Genomic DNA, 19389 nt, shown 5'->3' on the forward strand with positions numbered 1-19389 from the left:
TATATTTGTGAGTCATTTCCCTTTTTTTATAATCACTTTTGGATACAGACCTAGTAGTGATATTGCTGGATCAAAGGGTATGTACAGTTTGATTGCCCTTTGGACATAGTTCAGTTCACAGCTCTACCAACTGTGCCTTAGTGCCCCAGTTTTCCTCCTCCAACTTTTACCATTTTTCTTTTCTGTCATGTTAGCCAATCTGACAGATGTGAAGTGGTACCTCAGAGTTGTTTTAATTTGCATTTCTCTAATCAATAATGATTTTGAGCATTTTTCATATGATTATAGATAGCTTTTATTTCTTCATCTGAAAACTGCCTGTTTATATCCTTTGACCATTTATAGATTGGGGAATGATTTGTATTCTTATAAATTTGACTCACTTCTCTATATATTTGAGAAATGAGGTCTTTATCAGAGATGTTGTAAAAATTATTTTCCAGCTTTTTACTTCTAATCTTGGTTGCATTGGTTTTGTTAGTGCAAAAACTTTTTCATTTAATATAATCAAAATTATCCATTTTACATCTCGTAATGCTCTCTATCTCTTGTATGGTCATAAATTCGTCCCTTCTCCATAGATCTGATAGGTAAACTCTTTCTTGCTCTCCTAATTTGTTTATGGTATCACCTCTCATGTCTAAATCATGCACCCATTTTGACCTTATCTTGGTATATGGTGTAAGATGTTGGTCTATACCTAGTTTCTGCCATACTGTTTTCCAGTTTTCCTAGCAGTTTTTGTCAAATAGTGAGTTCTTGTCCCAAAAGCTTGGATGCTTGGGTTTATCAAACACTAGATTACTATTGTCATTTATTAGTCTTTTGTACCTAATTGTTTCCACTGATCCACCACTCTCTTTCTTAACCAGTACCAGATTGTTTTGATGATTACTGCTTTATAACACAGTTTGAAATCTGGTACGGCAGGCCACCTTCCTTCACATTTTTTTCATTAATTCCCTTGATATTCTTAACCTTTTTTTCTTCCAGATGAACTCATCCCTGGTATTTAAAGCCCTCCAAAATCTAGCTCCAGCTGACCTGCCTTATGAATATTAAGCCCCTTATATCTTATGTATTAAGCCCCTTCACAAACTCTATGTTCCAGCCAAACCAGCCTACTGGCTGTTCTCATGAACTTGACAAACCATCTTCCCCTTCTCTACCTTTATATGAACTGTCTTTAATGCCCAGAATGCATTCCCTCCTCATCTCAGGTGCCATCTTCTGTGGGCAGCCTTTACTGCTCTCCCTAGTTCTTAATGTCCTTTTCCCTCTGAAATTACACTGTATATATACTTATCTGTGCACATGTTATCTTGTTCCTGCCTCCCCCCTTCTCACCCTGACTCAGGCAAAATCATTCATTTTTGTCATTTTAGCCTAGTGCCTACCACAGTAAGTCCTTTATACATAGCAGGTGATTAATCAATGCTTATTGAATTGGACTGAATGGAAGGAGGAGACTCAGTACACCCAGGCCAAAAGCTGAAACTAATCCATAAATAGTAATTGAGGATCAGCCCTAAAATCAAAGTCAAACCATACCTTCTGATATAGTGGAAAGAATACTGGATTCAGAGCCAGCCGATGCAGGGGAAATAAAACAAATCCACATAAATCAGCAGCATTCCTGTATATAACCAATAAAACCCAGCAGGAAGAGCTAGTAAGAGAAATTACATTCAAAATTACTACAGAAGCTCTAAAATACTTGGCAGTGTTATCTACTAAGATTCACATAGGGACTATGTGAATCCAGCTATAAAACACTTAAAGACAGATGTAAGTAACTGGAGAAACATAAATTGCTCATGGGTAGGTCAAGCCAATATAATAAAGATGACAATACTACCCAAATTATCTATTCACTGCTGTACCAAACTCCCAAAATAATATTTTATATAATGACCTAGAAAAAAATATTAAAAATTCATCTGGAACAAAATCTCCAGTCTCAGAAGTAATAATGGGGGAAAAAAAAGCAGGAAAGAAGAGAATCTATCATCCCTAGATTTCAAACTGTACTACAACACAGTCAATAAACATTTAAGTGCCTACTATGCGTCAGGCACAGTGTTAACTGTGGGATACACAGAAACACAAAAGGCAATCTCTGATTTCAAGGGATGTCTAATGGGGGAGACAACATGCAAACAACTATGAACAAAAAGATATTAAAAGGATAAATTGGAGATAGGGGGATGAGGAAAGCTTTTCTTCCTGCAGAAGGAGGCATTTTAGCTGAGGCATGAAAGGACCCAGGGAAGCCAGGAGGCAAAGATGAAGTGGGAGAACATTCCAAGCATGAGGGACAACCAGACAACACGCCTGAAGTCTCTTGTTTGAGGAATAGCAAAGAGGCCAATAACACGGGATCAAGTTGGGGGCGAGGGTATGAGGTGTAAGAAGGCTGGAAATGGGCAGGAGGCAGGTTGTGAAAAGTTTTGAATGCCAGCCAGAATACAGTTATCCCTTCCACATCTTGGGGGTTGGAATGAGGCGCCCTCTCAATCTGGAAAATCTGTAAAATTGTTTGGCTTTCCCTTCATACCAGAGAAGTCTGAATTATTATGATATTAAAAGATAAAATAAGTTGATATTATACAATACTATAGATATATTTTATGCATTTCTGAGTTTCTAAACTTTTTCTGTGTCATCTGCTGGCCTTCAAACGTCATCTTTGGCATCTGTAAAACTTCCCCAAAATTCTCATTTAATTTCTTATGCTAACCCTTGATATATCGAAACCTTGATGGGGAAAGTCACGATGAGGAAGGGATAACTGTATTTTATATCAGATCCTGATAGTGATAAGAAGTCACTGGAGTTTTTTAAGTAGGGTGTTATAGAAAGATTACTCTTACAGCTGAGTGGAGGATGGACTGGAGTGAGGTGACACTTATGATGGGATGCTAATCATCAGGCTATTGCAAGTATTAAAGGAGTATGAAAATGTTTTGTTATTGGTTAAAAAAAGAAAGGAGAGAACTTGATCAGTGGGATAGATTAGGTGCACAACATACAGAATTAAATACACTCAGGGAGCATAAGCCCAAGATCACAGTTACTGGGGGAAAATTCATTCACTATTCAACAAAAAACTGGCGGGGAAAGTGGACAGTAGCAGGCTGGCAGAAATTAAATTTAGATCACCCCCTTATACCTTACACCAAGATAAGCCAAATGGATACATGATCTAAATATGAAAGGTCACATCAGAAACAACTTAGTGGAGAAAGAAAGAAATTACCTTCAAGATCTATGGATAGGGGAAGAGTTGGTAACTAAAGAAATGACAGAGGATCACACAAAATAAAATGGACAACTTCTATTACATAAACTTTTAACATTTTGGCACAAACAAATTTAACACAGTGAAACTCAAGGGGAACACAGGCAACTGGGGAGGGGGAAATCTATGCAGCAAGTTTCTCTGATAAAGGTTTCACATCCAAAATATAAAAGGAATTGATTCAAAATTATAAGTCTAAGAGCCATTCTCCAACAGTGGTCAGAGGGCATGAACAGGCAGTTTTCAAAGGCAGGCTAGCAACAATCGTAAAAAAAATGCCCCACTAATAATTAGCAGAATGTAAATAATAGCAGCTTTGGGGTTCTACCTCACACCCATCAGACTGACAAAGATGGCAAACAAGGAAAATGACAAATGTTGGAGGGTCTGTGAAAAAATAGGTATACTCGTAGTGCAGAGTCGGTAGAGCTATGAATTAATTGGTCCAACCATTCTTCAAGGCAGTTTAGATCTATGAACAAAAAGTTACTGAAATGATGAAATGAATAGTTTCAGAGGAAACTGGAAGGAAATGAAGTAGGATGGAATGAACAATTTATATAATGACAACAATCTTATGAAAAAAAAATAACTTTGAAAGACTGCAAGAACCCTGAATGATGCAATGATAAACCATGAATCCAAAAGAATAAAGATGAAATACGCCATTTGCCTCCTGACAGGGGTGATGAACTTAAAATGTATAAACATACATTTTCAGACATTTCCAATGTGGGAATTTGTTTCGTGGGACAAAGCCACTGAGGGCTTTATTTTTTGTTTTGTTTTGTTTTGTTTTTCTCAATGTGTGGGATGGGGGGTTAGGATAGTTAATAGCAGTGACAGATTAATAAATATTTTTAAAAGAACTAAGGTAATGGGTTGAAGTAGCTCTGCCACTTTTTACTTGTGTGACCCTGGGCAAATTATTTACCCACTGTTTGCCTCAGTTTCCTCATCTGTAAAATGGAGATAATAATAGAACCTACCTCCCAGTATGGTTGTGAGGATAAATAAGATAATAATTGTAAGCACATAGTAAGCACTATATAAATGTTAACTACTATTATTATTGTTATTTCTATTTTTGTGATACTGGGCAAGTCACTTAACCATGTTAGGTCCCAGTTTTCTCATCTGTAACATAAGAAGACTGGACTAGATGCCCTCCACAATTTCTTCCGGCTTTAAATCTATAATCCTGCAACCCCCAACTTAAATGGTCCCTCTGAGAGGGACTATTTTTTAATTTTTTTTTAAATTTTTTAGGCAATTGGGTTTAAGTGACTTGCCCAGGGTCACACAGCTAGTAAGTGTCATGTGTTTGGTCTGAGGCCGGATTTGAACTCAGGTCCTCCTGACTTCAGGGCCGGTGCTCTATCCACTGTACCGCCTAGTTGCCCCGAGGGACTTTTTTTAAAATAGGTTTTATATTGTGAATTTAATCATCAATGAACACAAACATTTCAATATACAAATGTTATTGGAAAATATTTAACACAATAAAACATGGATAATATTAATATGTGGTTTTCTAAGTCAATATAAGTTTTGTGCATACCAAGTTTTTGCTCTTACAGAAACATAATAGTTTAATTACAGAAAATAAAGACACTTACTATTTTCCTACTATCATTCCTTAGCATGTAAGAATCAGATGTTTGGAGAAATTCGTTACTGTCAACAAAAAGTATTTACTTGCATCTTATGAAATTTCTTATTTAATTGCCAAGACGAAAAAGCACTATGTGATAAGAAATCTCATGTTACCTGCTGCTATTAAAATGTCAGAAATAGTTCATGGGGAAAAGAATGGAGATGAAATTCATAAAATTCCTTTATTGAATGATACTGTTTACAAAAGAATTTCTGAAATTAGTAATGACCAATTCCAGCAGTTTATTACCAGGCTTAAGTGCAGCCCAAAGTTTGCAATTCAGTTAGATGAAACAACTGATATTTCTAACATGACACAGTTGTTACTTTATGTAAGTTATGTTTATGAAGGAAGCATATATGAGGAATTATTGTTTTGTCACCTTTTGGAAGAGCCCACAAGAGGGGAAGATATATATCTTAAAGTTATGAATTTTTCCCAAATGAAGGTTTACAGTGGAAAAATTGCATTGGAGTCTGTACAGATGGTGCTGGAGCAATGATGGGCAAGAATGCAGGATTTGTAGCAAAAATTAAAGCTTGTGGCAATGAACATATCACTTTTACTCACTGCGTGATCCAAGAGGAAGCACTTAAGAGCCAAAAAAATCATCAGAGTTAGATGTCGTGCTTCATGATACTAGCAAAATCATCAACTTCATTAAAAGCCATGCCTTTACCTAAGACTTCTCCAAAAGTCTCATGATGGAAAATGCTATCCACATCCAAAGAAAGAACTATGGAGTTTGAATGCAGATCCAAGCATACTATTTGCTATTTTTTTCTTTCTGTTTCGTTTTGTTTCCTCTTTCTTGTGGTTCCTCCTATTGGTTCTAATTCTTCCTTACAACATGACTAATGTGAAAATGTTTTAATAGGAATGTATATGTAGAGCCTATATCAGATTGTGTGCCATCTTAGAAAGGGAAGAAACAAAAATTTAAAACTCAAAAAGCTTATGGAAGTGATTGTTGATAAATCAAAATAAATTAATAAAAAAAAAGCCATGCTTTTAACAGTCGTTTGTTTTCAAATCTTTGGAAAGACATGGACTCCAATTACAAAAGTGTATTACTACATGTAGAGAAGTAAGGTGGCTCTCAAGAGGGTGAAGTTTAAACAGATTATTGAAACTGAAAGATGAAGTAGTTATATTTTTATATAACTGACTGAGCAGAAATCTGATTTTGTTAATTTTTTTCATAATGACTTATGGCTTTCAAAACTGTTATTTGTCGGACACTTTGGAAAAACTCAATGATTTAAACATGTCACTTCAAGGAAAAATTGTAATATATTTATGTTAAAAGATAAAATTGAAAGTTTTACTAAAAAAAGTTAACATATGGAAGAACAGGGTAGAAAATGGTTATTTAGAAATCTTTACAGCTACAGATGATTTTATAATTGAAAATGACCTTCCCAAGGATTTGATTTTAAGAGTTATAATTGATCATCTGAAGTTCCTGGAGACAACAGTTTCAGAAATACTTCTCTTCAAATTTTGATTCTAAGAAACTAAGTTGGGTTCATAAACCATACTCAATTGAAATAAAAAAAAGGTAGTCATCTACCATTAAAAGTTCAAGAAGAATTTGCCAAGTTATCAAGCAACACAGGTTTAAAACTTAAGTTTCCTAAAAATAATCATTAAATGAATTTTGGCTTGGGATTAGGACTGAATTTCCAACAATTTCTGAAATGACCCTAAATACAACTTCTTGTCATTTTGTACTACATATTTATGTGTAGCAGCATTCTTAGTATTGACGATTATAAAATCAAAATATTGATCAACTCTGAAAAATGGTGAAGATGTTCCACGTCCTGCAGTATCAAATATTCTGCCAAGATTTAATTATTTATGTAAAAATAAACAAGCATATCCATCTCATTAGTATGCAAATGTATTAAATAGATAGTAAAATTATATGTATACCAAAGAATTGTTTTAAAATAAATTTCTTTATGATTTATTATCAGTAAATGTTTGATTTGTATACCTATTTTATATACCTATATACCCAGGGTCGCAAGTGGAAAGAGTTTAAGAAGCCCTGAGCTATAGGTGTCCCTCGGGGTTCTGTTCTGGGGCCTCTTCTCTTCTTCCTCTATACTACTTCACTTCAAGATCTCATCAGCTCCCACAGATTTAATTACCATCTCTACTCTGATGATTGTCAGCATCTATGCTGCTTATATATCCTGCTCTAATCTCTCAGCTGACCTCTAATTTCCCATCCAATCTGGAATCTCTAACTGCCTTTCAGATATCTTGAACCGGTCATCCAGTAGACATCTTAAACTCAATATGTTCAAAACAGAACTTACTATCTTTCCCTCTAAACCCTTCTCCTCTCCTACCTTCCCTATTACTATAGAGGGCAACACTATCCTCCCAGGCCATCAGGATCCCAACCTAGAAGCCATCCTGGGTTCCTCCCCACCCCATATCCAAGCTGGTGCAAAGATCTATCCACTTCACCTTTGTAACATCTCTCCTCTCTCCTCTGACACTTCCACTGTGCAAGCAGTCATCACCTCACACATGGATTATAGCACTAACCTGCTGGTGGGTCTGTCTGTCTTAAAGCTCTTCCCAGTCCAATCCATTCTCCATTTGGCCACTAATGTAATTTTCTTAAAGTGGAGGTCCAATCATGTCACCCCTGCCCCCCTACTTGATAAACTCAAAAGTCTTCCTATTGCCTCCAGGCACAAATACAAAATCCCCTTTGGTGTTCAAAACCCTTCATAACTAGACCCCTCCTACCTTTTTAGTCTTACACCTTACTCCCCAACACATAACTGTTCAATCCAGATCCAGTGACACTGGACTTGTCAATGTTCTACAAGACACTCTATCTCTTAGCTCAAAGCATACTCTCTGGCTGTCCCCCAGCTTGGAATGATGTCCCTCTTCCACTCTGACTACTGACCTTCATGGCTTCCTTTAAGTCCCAACTAAAAGCCCACCTTCTACAGGAAGCCTATCCTAACCTCTTTTAATTCCAGTGCCTTCCCTCTGTTAATTATTTCCTATTTATCCTGTATAGATTTATTTGCATGTTGTCTCCCCCATTAGATTGTAAGCTCCTTGAAGGCATGAACTGCTTTTTTGCCTCTTTTTTTGTTATCTCCAGGGCTTAGCACGGTGCCTGGCAGGTAAAAGGCACTTAATAAATGTTTAATGATTTGTATTATCATTTTGTTTGTTTCTTAGTTTGACACCACTGCCACAGAGGCTATTTATGTATTTTTTTATGTTATACAACTCTATGTGACCTGATCCTCAGACGCTTCTTTCCCAAAGCTCCAGCCTAATAAGCTGACCTAGGCCTATGCTTACCTTACCTAAACCAGTTCATGTTCTGACCCCCTCTCATCCTTTCACCAACTATCCCTCTGTTCCTTCATGCATGTGTAACACTCAAAAATGGAAAGTCCCATATAAACATTCACAAATGTTCCAGGTGTAGGCTGGACCAGAAGACAGTGAAGAAAAGAGATCACTGGTCTGAGGAGAATACCTCAGTCCTTCTTGATTTCAACTCCTTCTTCTATGCCTTAGTAAGTAGTCCTCCCCTGTTTGCTCTGTCTAAAAAGACTGACCACCAAGAAAACAACCTTGTTAATATATTGTGTATACTTGAAGGACTCATTGCTTCATCTGCACTCATGCAGAATGCAATCTTCAGACTTTAGCAGTCTGTCTTAATAACTGCTGAACAGGGACAGCTAGGTGGCACAGTGGATAGAGCACCAGCCCTGGATTCAGGAGTACCTGAGTTCAAATCTGGCCTCAGACACATAACATTTACTAGCTGCGTGAGCCTGGGCAACTCACTTAATCCCACTGCCTAGCCAAAAAAAATAAAAAAAAAAAACTGCTGTAGCTGTACCCTGGCACCTGGTGGGTGACCCTAGGGTGATGGATAAGTCCCTCCAAATTTACTTGGGTAGGCCTGGAAAGGTCACTGGGCTCTGACATGTCAGAATCTATCAAAATTTGCTAAAATTAGCCTGATCCCAGATCTCCAAACTTGCACTCTGTAGGGCAGGAGAACATCATGAAGTCATGGTCACAGCCGCACCAGGACGCAGCTTGGCAGGAAACCTAGCAGAAGAATAATACTTTTATATAGTGCAAAGTCCCAGCACTGCTCGAGGCAGGGTAGGCTAGGAGTCATGTGACCTAGCTTCCAGTCAAGGCTCAAACACTAATTTCACCCTGTGTGACCTTGGACAATTTGCCTCCCTTCTCTGGGCCTCGGCTGACTCACCGGTGAAATGGGATGACAATCCGGAGTCTACTTCCACCGAGCTGGAAAGAGAAGGAAATGAGAAAAATCAGTACTCTGGGGTTTAATTCCGACCCTGTGTACAAATACAAAGCAAAGTTATTCCGCAAGGCAGATTGGGGGTGGTTTGGGACGGGGACGCGGGCAAAGCCTAGGCCTCCAGCTGGAGCAGCTCAGAGTAGCTGAAACACAACAGGTAAGCCTCTGGCTCCGTGCCACGTGCTCTTCCGACCCGGTGCGTCCCCCCCCCCACCCCGCGCTCACCTCGAGCTCCCTGATTGGACGGCTGAATGAAGAGGGGGTGTGGTCTGCAGTGTTCGCCGCCGATTGGCTGGGGGGCGGGGCTACTGAGGTTCTGCGTAGAAGATGGCGGAGCTGGTGGGAAAGCGGCCCCGGGCCCAGGTGGGCTGGTGGGCCGGCAGGGTCCTGGGTTTCGTGGGGCCGCACGGCCCGTAGGAGGCGGCTCGCACTGCAGAGGATCTTCTAGCGGGCCTGCTTTCTTGGGGGCTGTAGATGACCCCCGGGGCCCCACGTGTGGCCTTCCCGCAGCGGCGCGGAGCTGCGAGGGTGCCGGGGGCGATTTGCAGAAGGGGGTCTGGCTCAGCGCGGTGCAGGGCCGGGCGCGGACCTGGCCGGGGTCCGGGGTCCGGGGTCCGGGGTCCGGGGTCCGGGGTCCGGGCACGGTTCGGCCAGCATCCAGGCTCAGCTTCTGTCTGAGTGGAGGGGTGAATGGCGTGAAGGCTCAGTCACTGATCTGCTTCCTTTCCAGGGAGAAGTACGAAAAATCGAGTGGCGGAAATTGAAGAAAGAGAGTAAGGACCTCGAGGGCAGGAGTAATTTAGGGTGGTTGGTTTTTAATGTTTCTAATTAGTTTCTAGGCGTAGCGTCACTCTCATCACTCTCTTGGCATCCTGTAGAACACTGGAACTTATGAGCTGCAAGAAACCTTAAAGATATTTTAGTCTTAACCCTCATTTTACAGAGGAGAAAACTGAGGTTCTAGCAGGGGAAATGACCCCACCAAAGTTTCCCAACAAACTACAGTGGTCTTAACATTCTACCAAACTGCTTCTGTGCGTAGACCTTTTGGTGGTGTTTAACCTCTCATTATTTTTTTATTTTAATTTTTATTACTACCTTTTGGTTTTGCATCACCATCTGTTCCAAATATTTACCTCTTCCCTTCCTTCCCCTAAGAGCCATCCTTTGTAACAAAGAAAGCATTTCAGCAAAACTGACCAACATAACCAAGTCTGACAATGTATCACGCCCATAGCCCCCCACCCCCACCCCCTTCTGCAATAGATGAGTGGAAAAACATTTACTAAGAGATCTAAGTGTGCCAAGCAGTATGCTTATCACTGAACATACCAGCAAGATAAGCCCTGCTCTCAAGAAGGTTCAGTCTAATTGGACAAGACTACACTGAGGGGGAGTGGTGAACAGGGAGGAGTGCTTTTTGGCAGTGTCGATTAGATTACTGGTTTTAATGTTAGAAAGATGGGCAGGGTATGCTTGAAGATGACCTGGAATCAGGCAATGATAAACATGCTAGGGCTGGTGTAGGCTGCTTTTGATTAATGTCATCAGCTGGAAGCCCTGAGTCCCAGGACCAGAGTCTGAAGTACGGGAGTATGGCCACAGGAAGATCGCTGTCTGTAATGGCTGTGGGACAGTAGCCATCTAAAATATCTGTGTAGCAATTGTTCTTAAGGCCCAGGAAGAAAAGGATGGGGAGGGGAGAAAGAGTGGGAATGGGGCCAAGCTAACAACCTTATAGAATACCTGATGTCTTCTTGTCTCCCATCTTCTCCAAGATGGATTAAGTAGCCAAATATTTATAAAAATTTGTGGGTGAATGAATTAGGTTTTTAGATCTTTTTTTTATAATTTCAGAAAACCTAAGTGTTAGATAAGTCATCTGGTATTCGCTTAGGGAATTTCATGCAGGCTTCATAGGTTTAACAAAACCATTGTGGGTTTGTTTAAAAAAATGTGCTAAAGGTTTCATTTATTTTATTGAAGTTATTTTTATGTATCCTTGATTTTTTTACATTTTGTCAGCATTTCGTTTTTAAGCCAATTTTAAATCTTTGATAGGCAACATGATATAGTGGGGAAACTACTGGGCTGGGGAGTCTCCAGATTTGAGTTTGAGTCTTGACTCAAACGTATTCTAGCTGTGTTAATGGACAAGTCACTGAATCTTTCAGAGTCTCAGTTTTCTCACTTGTAAAAGAGATAATTATGTTTAAGCCTTCCATCTCAAAGAAAGCAAACTATAAAGCACTATGTAAATGTGAATTTTTGTAATCCACAGAATTTACATAATTTGGAACTTGTTCCATTTTCTCTATCTCCCTTAGGATTTTCCCATGTCCCCCTGCTTTCAGAAGTGCTACCCTCAGGCCAATCTACCTCTGTCCCCACCCCAAACCTATCCGATCATCCCCATCCCTCATTTGAAGATCTTTCTTCCAGGGAAAGAAGAGAAGAAGAAATGGAGAGAGCTAAAGATGATAAAGAAGTTGGAGAAGCAGCGTGCTCAGGAGGAGGCAGAGAAGCAGAGAGAGGAAGCTGAGGAAACACAAAAGCAAACAAACGGTATCTCCCAGGGGTCTGTTCTTTAGTTCCGTTGACTTTTTCTTATTCACACTAGGCCTGTGGCAGCTGGTGTCTCCTTTTGGAGATGTGGACAGGTTGTTCAGGGGTCACATCCAGTTGTGATTTGAGGGGCGCCACACAATCACAAACCAGCCATCACCACGACCCCTCTTGTACTCACTGGTCAACATGTGTCATATTCCACCATTAGAAAATCATGAAAGCATAGCCTATCAGAATGTGAAAGGGACATTCGAATCTAGGCCAATCCCTGCATTTTACAGGAGAGGAAACCAATGCCAAGAGAGGGAAAAGTGATTCACCGAGGTCACACAGCAAGTTAGTAAAGCCAGGATTAGAACGTGAGTTTCTAGAACAACTACGTTAAGAAACTGTCCTCTGCTAAAAAAAAAATCCTTGGAGGCATTTTCAGTAATTAACACCTTTCCAGTGGCATAGTAAACTGTGAGCAGGACCCCCAGAAAGAGGTTTGGAGGAGGGTCTGGAATGGAAAGAAGGCAGCCTTGATGCGTGCAGTCCTGCAGGTTGAATGAGGCAGGAGGGGTGCTGGGGAAAGAGCCCTGAGGCGAGGTTTCAGATCTAGTTTCTAGGCCCAGTTCAGGAATGTTCACTGTATAAATCATGGAGAGTCATGTCCCTTTTTTGGCTCCTCCAGGGCGATCCTATACCCTGAGTGTGGCCCTCCCTGGCTCCATCCTCAACAATGCCCAGTCTCTGGAGCTTCGCACCTATCTGGCTGGCCAGATTGCCCGGGCCTGTGCCATCTTCTGTGTGGATGAGATTGTGGTGTTTGATGAAGAGGGTGAAGATGTCAAGTAAGGAGATCCCCAGGCTAGGGAGGAGGGGGCAGTGTTGAGAAACAGGTGGGGAAAGAGGGCCTTTGCCTGCTCAGCACATACAGGTGGCCCTGTGGAGGTCAGGACCCAGAATCGCAGAACCTTCTAGTCAAATGAAAGGGGAACTCAGGCCCCTTCCCTGGGCAGAGAAGGCAGGAAGATTACTCTTTTCCTACTGCCCACGAGGCCAGCTGCTTCTGAAGTATTTGGAAGAGCTGAGCGTCTGAGTCAATTAACCCTTCATCCCCTTCCAGGAGTGTTGAGGGGGAATTTGTTGGCATTGGCAAAAAAGGACAGGCCTCGGTGCAGCTGGCTCGAATTCTCCAATACTTGGAGTGTCCACAGTAAGAAGAAATTTGGTCTGGGGGAAGGGGGAAGAGGAAGCAGGAGTGGAAGGTAGAAAGTCTCTCCTCAGAGAATCCCCCCACCTTTTGCTGGGGTTGGGGGAAGGTCCCTGGGTCCCAAACCCAGAATGGAAAAGGGGGAAAGGGAGGATTGGAGAGCAGGGCCAGGAGGAGGGAAAGTGCTTGGGACTGAACTGGAGGGGAAATTCTCCTCTGGGAATTAATTCACTGAGGAGAACTGTGTCCTAGGTACTTGAGAAAAGCCTTCTTCCCCAAACACCAGGATCTGCAGTTTGCAGGTAAGAACTCAGCTGTGTTCCCTTATCTTCGGTGTCATCACTCCTGCTCTTAAGTTTTCCCCCACCCTCTGTCCCTGTAGCCTTGTCTGAAAGAACATTTATCCTGTAGTCCAAAGGCCTGAGCTCCTGTTCTGCCCCTCCCTCACCCAAGTTCCTTGTGTAACCCTGCACAAATCCATTTCAGCTCTCTGAACCTTAGTTCCCTCATCTGTAAAGGGAAGATGGATGATAATACTTAACAGTATTTTTACAGGCTTGTGAGGAAAACTCCTTGTAAACCTTAAAGTTTTGTGTAAATGTGAAGAATTGTTACTAGAATTCAAATGATAGGTATTAGGTGGATTTACTAAGGGAAGGTTGGGAAAGTTTACATGTTTGATCTTGGGCAAGTCAAAGTCATGGAGAGCAGATGCCATCTTCATTCACTTCCCTCATCGTGAGCCTCAGTTTCCTCCTTGGTTAAAATGTGCATGTTTGACCATTTGGTCTTCAAAGTTTTTTTATCTGTGGCATTCTCTGACTTTTTCCCCAATCACATAGCTCAAAAGTGACCAAGCAAGGACTAGCACCCAGGTTTCTTGACACCCCCCCCCCCCCAGGCCTAGGCCCTTTCCTCCATCCCACAGTGCTCTCTGGAGTCTCTCCTAGTATCTTGTGACCACCTTCAGCTCTCTTCTTCTCTTTCCTTAGGGCTGCTAAATCCCCTAGATAGTCCTCACCATGTGCGGCAGGAGGAGGTTTTGGAGTACCGGGAAGGGATTGTGTTAGACAGGCCTACTCGGCCTGGACGAGGCTCCTTCGTCAACTGTGGCATGAAAAAGGTACCCTGCCTGGGGCCCCAGGCCTGGAGGATTGTGGCCTTCAATAGCTTAGCATAATGCCTTGCACATAGTAGGAGCTTAATAAATGCTTCTTGACTCCAGTAGGTATACCTAATATTCTCAGGTCTTTTCTTGGGGTGGGAATGGAGGAGATTCCTTGCTCAGGCCCAGACACATCCTCTTCCTTCCATAGGAGGTGCAGATAGACAAGAACCTGGAACCTGGTTTGAGAGTCACTGTGCGGTTGGACCAGCAGCAGATCCCAGGTATCCTGCTCCCCCACCCCAGCCCCTCTCCTGAAGGTGGACCCAAGGGCCTTGAGGAGTCCCTACTTAGGATAAAGCTGACTCCCAGCTGAAAGTGTAACTTTCCTCCTCAATTTGTCTGCATCTCCTTTGCTTCTGTCATATTTCACCTACATATCATACGTACTAGCTTCTCCCTGTTAGACAATAAGCTCCTTAAGGACGTTTTCATTTTTGTGTCCCCACTGCCTAGTATATAATGGGCATTTAATCACTGATTGTTGGATGAACACTAAAACTGTGCCTTTTCTACATTTTTGTATGTTCTTTGGGTCCCATAGTCTCCTCAGTCTCCTTCCTTCTTCCCTTGCAGAGAGCAAGAGCCTTAAGGGACGAGTCGTATCAAGCCAGGAGCCCCGCACGCATGCTGGTCTCTACTGGGGCTACAGCGTCCGCCTGGCCTCCTGCCTCAGTGAGTCCTTGACCCCCTGCCCAAAGTGGGCCATCGGCTAGTGGGCCTGCCAGCCGGGAGGCTTTTCCAAGTCTAGTCTTGGCTGTGCCTCTTACCTTTGTGGGACCTACGACAGATCATTTCCCAGCTTTGGGTCTCTGTCCCCATTTGTAAAATTTGGTGGTGGGGGGGTGGACTGGAAGATTTTTAAGGCCCTTCTTTGTACAGTAGAAGGATTGAAGTCAAAAGACCTGGGTTTGAATCTGAATTTGGTTATTTACAAGCTGTTTGACCTGGACAAGTCAACCTTCTTCTGTTGACCTTGGTTTCCTTATTTGTAAAATGAGAGGGTTTGACCAAGTTGGGTTCTTAACCTAAGTGTTGCAGGCCCCTTTGGCAGACTGGTTGAGCCTGTGGATTTCTTCTCAGAATAATATTTGTTACAAAGGAAACCAATTATATTGAAGTAGTTAAGATATTTTTTAAAAGATTCACAAAACTTTAGGTTAAGAACCCCTAGACTTGTTCAGTTGTTTCAGTCATGTCCAATTCTTTGTGACCCCACTTGGGGTTTTCTTGGCAAAGATCCTAGAGTGGTTTGCCATTTCCTTCTCCAATTCATTTTGCAGATGAGGAAACTGAGGCAAACAGGGTGAAGTGACTTGCCTAGGGTCACACAGAAAGTGTCTGAGGCCTGATTTGAACTGGGGTCTTCCTCACTCCAAGCCCAGAACTCTTATTGATTTCACCACCTAGCTTCCCTTCCAGCTGTAATATCCAGTGGTTTTAAGTTTTTCCTCTTGGCCCAGGATAGGCACCACCAAAAAGTGGGTCTCAGAATTAGGTGTTCTTCTCAGAGTGGAAGGGAGAACAGGTTGCCTGAGCTGTATCTCCAGTTTCTGCTAAGCTGGGCTCTTCTCTCCAGGTGCGGTGTTTGCTGAGGGTCCCTATAAGGACGGCTATGACCTGACCATTGGAACCTCAGAGCGAGGGGAGGATCTGGCCTCAGTCCAGCTTCCCAGCTTCAAGTGAGCTACCGTCAAATATGGAAGCACCAAGGGGTGGGTGGGGAATGATATGTCAGAGGAAGAAAGAGACCAAGGAGCTAGGAAATTGGCTAATGTTGCGGAGCTCAGGTCACTGTTGTTCCTTTCCCTCTTATTTATCCACCCCAAATGCAGAAAGTTGGAGTTATCTCCGTACCCATTCTGCCCCTCATCCTATCACCACCAAGGTCATGGGCCTCCACCCCAGGAGGAGGACTCGAATTAGTTATCCATTGTTACAGCTACCTGCTGTGTGCCCAGCTCTGAGATAGGCCAGAGAATATATAGTCTGTGCCTCTGACGGACTTTATTACCCAGCTGGGGAGGTGAAGTGACCTGGATGACAGAACCTCACAATTAGGAGGTTCCCCACAGGCCAGCTGGTCTGATACATGCCTGAAGAGAAATCATCTGCAGTATCCCTGCCAAGTATTCCTCTAGTCTGTCTGGACAATGCCAGGGATGGAGAACCCACTATCTTCTCTTTTTTTTTGTTTTTTTGTTTTACAAGGCAATCAGGGTTAAGTGACTTGCCCAGGGTCACACAGCTGGTAAGTGTCAAGTGTCTGAGGTCAGATTTGAATTCTGGTCCTCTTGACTCCAGGGCTGGTGCTCTATCCACTCTACCACCTAGCTGCCACATGTTTTTTTTTTTTTTTAAAGACAAACAACTTTGAACAACTTAAGAGCTCTGATCCGTGGAACCACTGTCTACCTCTTCCCGATGAGTTTTTCCTTATAAGCCAAAGTCGGCCTCACGATAGTTTGCACCAAGAGCTCCTAGTTCTGTCCTCTAGGCCCAAGCTGAGCAGGCCGTCCTTTTTCCACCCGACAGCCCTGCGGATACTCGGGGGCTGCAGTGAGCTTGGTCTCCCAGAGCCTTCTTTTTGTCAGTGTAGAGGTTACACGTGTGAGGCCTGTAGCCATTTGTGTTGTGCTTTAGAAATTCAGGATGGCTAAAGAGGCTTCCTGAAGGGAGGGGTGGCATGTCAGCTGGGCTGTGGAGGCAGAATAAAATTTGAACAAACATTGGAAGTGTTGTGAACACCCCAATTTGAGCACCCACTTTCACCTTCCCCTGCTCTCTGCTCATCTCTTTTTTCTCTCCTTCAAGCCATGCCATTGTGGTGTTTGGGGGCCTCCAGGGTTTAGAGGCTGGTGTTGAGGCCGATCCCAACCTAGAGGTCACAGATCCTAGTGTTCTCTTTGACTTCTATCTCAACACCTGTCCAGGACAGGGCAGCCGCACCATTCGTACGGAGGTAAGAATCCTAGTGACCTTTCTCCCGTGGCTCCCACCTTCCTATGACACCACTTCCTTTCCCACTGGCCAGGGCTGAACCCTGAAACTGTCCAGAAAACGCTTTCCCCTGAAGAATTCCTCTTGCCTCCTTTTCCACTGGGCAGATCGGCCTGCATCTCTTGGTACTCTTCTGGAACATTGAAGCTCTAGCAGCAGCTGGGGTGGGGTGTGTGGCAGGTTCCTTTCTCCTTTTATCATTGCCTTTTACCTCCCCAGGTGTTCTTTGCCCATCTGAAGCTGGTGCCCTTGGCTGTAAATGGAAAGATGAAGTCATAGAATATTAAATGTTAGAATGAGGAGATCCTTTAGAAATGAGTCTGACCCCATCATTTTACAAATTTGGAACTGTGACTAAAGAGGTTATTAGGTAGAAACTGGACACATTCCAGAAAGATGGTTCCTTCCATGTGTGGGGTTATTCCCCAAAAGGATAATATTGCCATCTCCTGAACATATTATTATACATTAAGAGGGGTATTATGGGAATGATAAGGGGGATGATTCCTGTACTGGAGATCCGGGAACCTGGATTCTGCTTCTCAGTACTGCCAAATTAGATCTTTCCACTCTTTTCTGTTCCAGGAAGCCATCCTCATCTCCTTGGCTACCCTACGACCTTGTATCACTGGCTGGGGCTCGGCCTGACTGAAGACATCACAAGATGCTGCTCTTAAGACTGACTGCAGCACTGACTGCCCTGCTGGTGGCAGCAGATCTGCTAGTGGGAGGCCTTGAGACCTGATTTGCCAGGTGCAAGACGGATGAGGAGCAAACCCAGGATTGAAACCAGTTCTTGGGGGTCTGCCTGGCCCAGGGGCAAGAGGGATGGAGATCCTAACAGACAATTAGCCAATAAATAAAGTGGGGCAGTGCCCCTTTTCCTAGCTTGCTTTTACACACCTTTTATATTCTAGTTGCATGCTGTACATAACAACAGCAGCCCTTTATGGTTTTTAAAGCACCTTCAACAACCATTAAGTGCCTGCTGTGTGCAGAGCACTGCACTAGAAAGTTTAGGTGGTCCTCGTGCATCCTGTGAGGTAGGCAGGGCAGTAATTATCCCCACTTTACAGGAGAGGACACAGTTTTCAGAGTCCAGTGCACATGCCACTACATCACGCTGCCTACGGATAACGTTGAAGTGCAGTGGGAAAATAACTGCAAAAAAAATGGTAGCCCCACTAGGCTGAGGCTTTGCTGAAACGGATGTGATGCCCTCTGTGACCAGAAGGTGGCAGCACAGATGTGCTTGTCCTCCATGAAAGTGGCTGCGTTTCCAGACATGACCATAAGGCGGCAGCACTAGGCTTCTTACATAGCTCCATTTGGATGTCTTATGTCTATCTGGACTGGATGTCCAGAGGGATGAGAATTTAACATCCTGTCGCAAGCAAGCTTCCTGATCCCCAGACCAGCTTCCTAGGGACTCTGAAGATGTTAAGGCCTTTTAGCAGAGAGGAAGAACCTCTCCTCCCTTCCTTATCGCTATTCTTAGTCTGTCCTCAGGCTGTTTCTTATTCCCGTTGTAACAGATTCCCTACAAGCCAGGGCAGGGCTTTATTCCTTAAACCTGAGTCCTGGGAGGGGGCCATTCATGTCAGTCATCTGTGGCTTTGGAGGGGCCGGTTCAGGCAAGAAGCTGGATTGCAGGGGATGAAACAGAAGGGAGAAAATTGAGGTAGGTCGTGTATTTCAGGAAAGATGCTGGATTAAGGGGGCAAAGGAACAGGAGCCAGAAGAATCCAGGCATTCAACAGAAGGGAATTTTCTGTATAAGGATAATGAGGCAGAATTTTTTAGACCAAAGGAAAGAATTAGTGAGAAAAGAGATTGAAGGTGACAGGGAACAATTAAAGGAGCAAGGGATGGGGAAAGGAGAGGTGGCTCTAGAGTAGGGGGAAAGATTAGCTTTGGGAGGGTGTCTTTCAGTGGATTTGTGATCTCCCCAATGTAGGTACTCTCCCCTGGTGCAAGTTACAACCAATCCATACCTTCCTATCTTGTGCAACTCTTGTTCGTGCCTATGAGAGGTAGCATCATTGCAGTAGTTACAGTAGGTGCAAAACTTGAAATCAAGAAAATCTGGATTCAAATCCCACCTTGGACATGTGTGACTCTGGGCAACTTAAACTCTGCCTCAGTTTACTTATGTGTAAAATGA

At 43.0% G+C, this 19389-nt stretch overlaps 1 protein-coding gene and 1 long non-coding RNA gene across 3 annotated transcripts; one reads left to right on the forward strand and one right to left on the reverse strand.

The window, feature by feature from the left end:
• Positions 1–949: 949 nt before the first annotated feature.
• Positions 950–9622, reverse strand: LOC114048496. 2 transcript variants are annotated; one of them, XR_003569772.1, is made up of 3 exons: positions 9523–9622; positions 9241–9281; positions 950–1636 (listed from the first exon to the last, which is right to left on the reverse strand). It is a non-coding gene; the product is annotated as an uncharacterized LOC114048496 (long non-coding RNA). The 2 variants fall into 2 exon arrangements; XR_003569771.1 differs by lacking the exon at positions 950–1636 and adding an exon at positions 9018–9074 and having other exon boundaries at positions 9523–9608.
• Positions 9597–18112, forward strand: SPOUT1 (SPOUT domain containing methyltransferase 1). Its single transcript, XM_027869437.1, has 12 exons — positions 9597–9660; positions 10028–10070; positions 11740–11862; positions 12539–12698; positions 12974–13063; positions 13313–13362; positions 14053–14183; positions 14377–14449; positions 14802–14900; positions 15805–15907; positions 17040–17187; positions 17811–18112. Exons 1-12 carry the CDS (start codon positions 9625–9627, stop codon positions 17871–17873), a joined length of 1119 nt encoding a protein of 372 aa, XP_027725238.1. The 5' UTR covers positions 9597–9624; the 3' UTR covers positions 17874–18112.
• Positions 18113–19389: the final 1277 nt, after the last annotated feature.

This window comes from Vombatus ursinus, unplaced genomic scaffold, assembly GCF_900497805.2.
Source record: "Vombatus ursinus unplaced genomic scaffold, bare-nosed wombat genome assembly UNPS02014793.1, whole genome shotgun sequence".
Lineage (NCBI taxonomy): Eukaryota > Metazoa > Chordata > Mammalia > Diprotodontia > Vombatidae > Vombatus > Vombatus ursinus.

What these genes read in the sequence shown, in the direction of transcription:
- SPOUT1 (XM_027869437.1), top strand. Translation starts at nt 9,625, where the DNA reads ATGGCGGAGCTGGTGGGAAAGCGGCCCCGGGCCCAG. An exon ending in CCGCCTGGCCTCCTGCCTCA is followed by an intron (nt 14,901 to 15,804) that starts GTGAGTCCTTGA and finishes TCTTCTCTCCAG; the next exon opens with GTGCGGTGTTTGCTGAGGGT. An exon ending in GTCCAGCTTCCCAGCTTCAA is followed by an intron (nt 15,908 to 17,039) that starts GTGAGCTACCGT and finishes CTCTCCTTCAAG; the next exon opens with CCATGCCATTGTGGTGTTTG.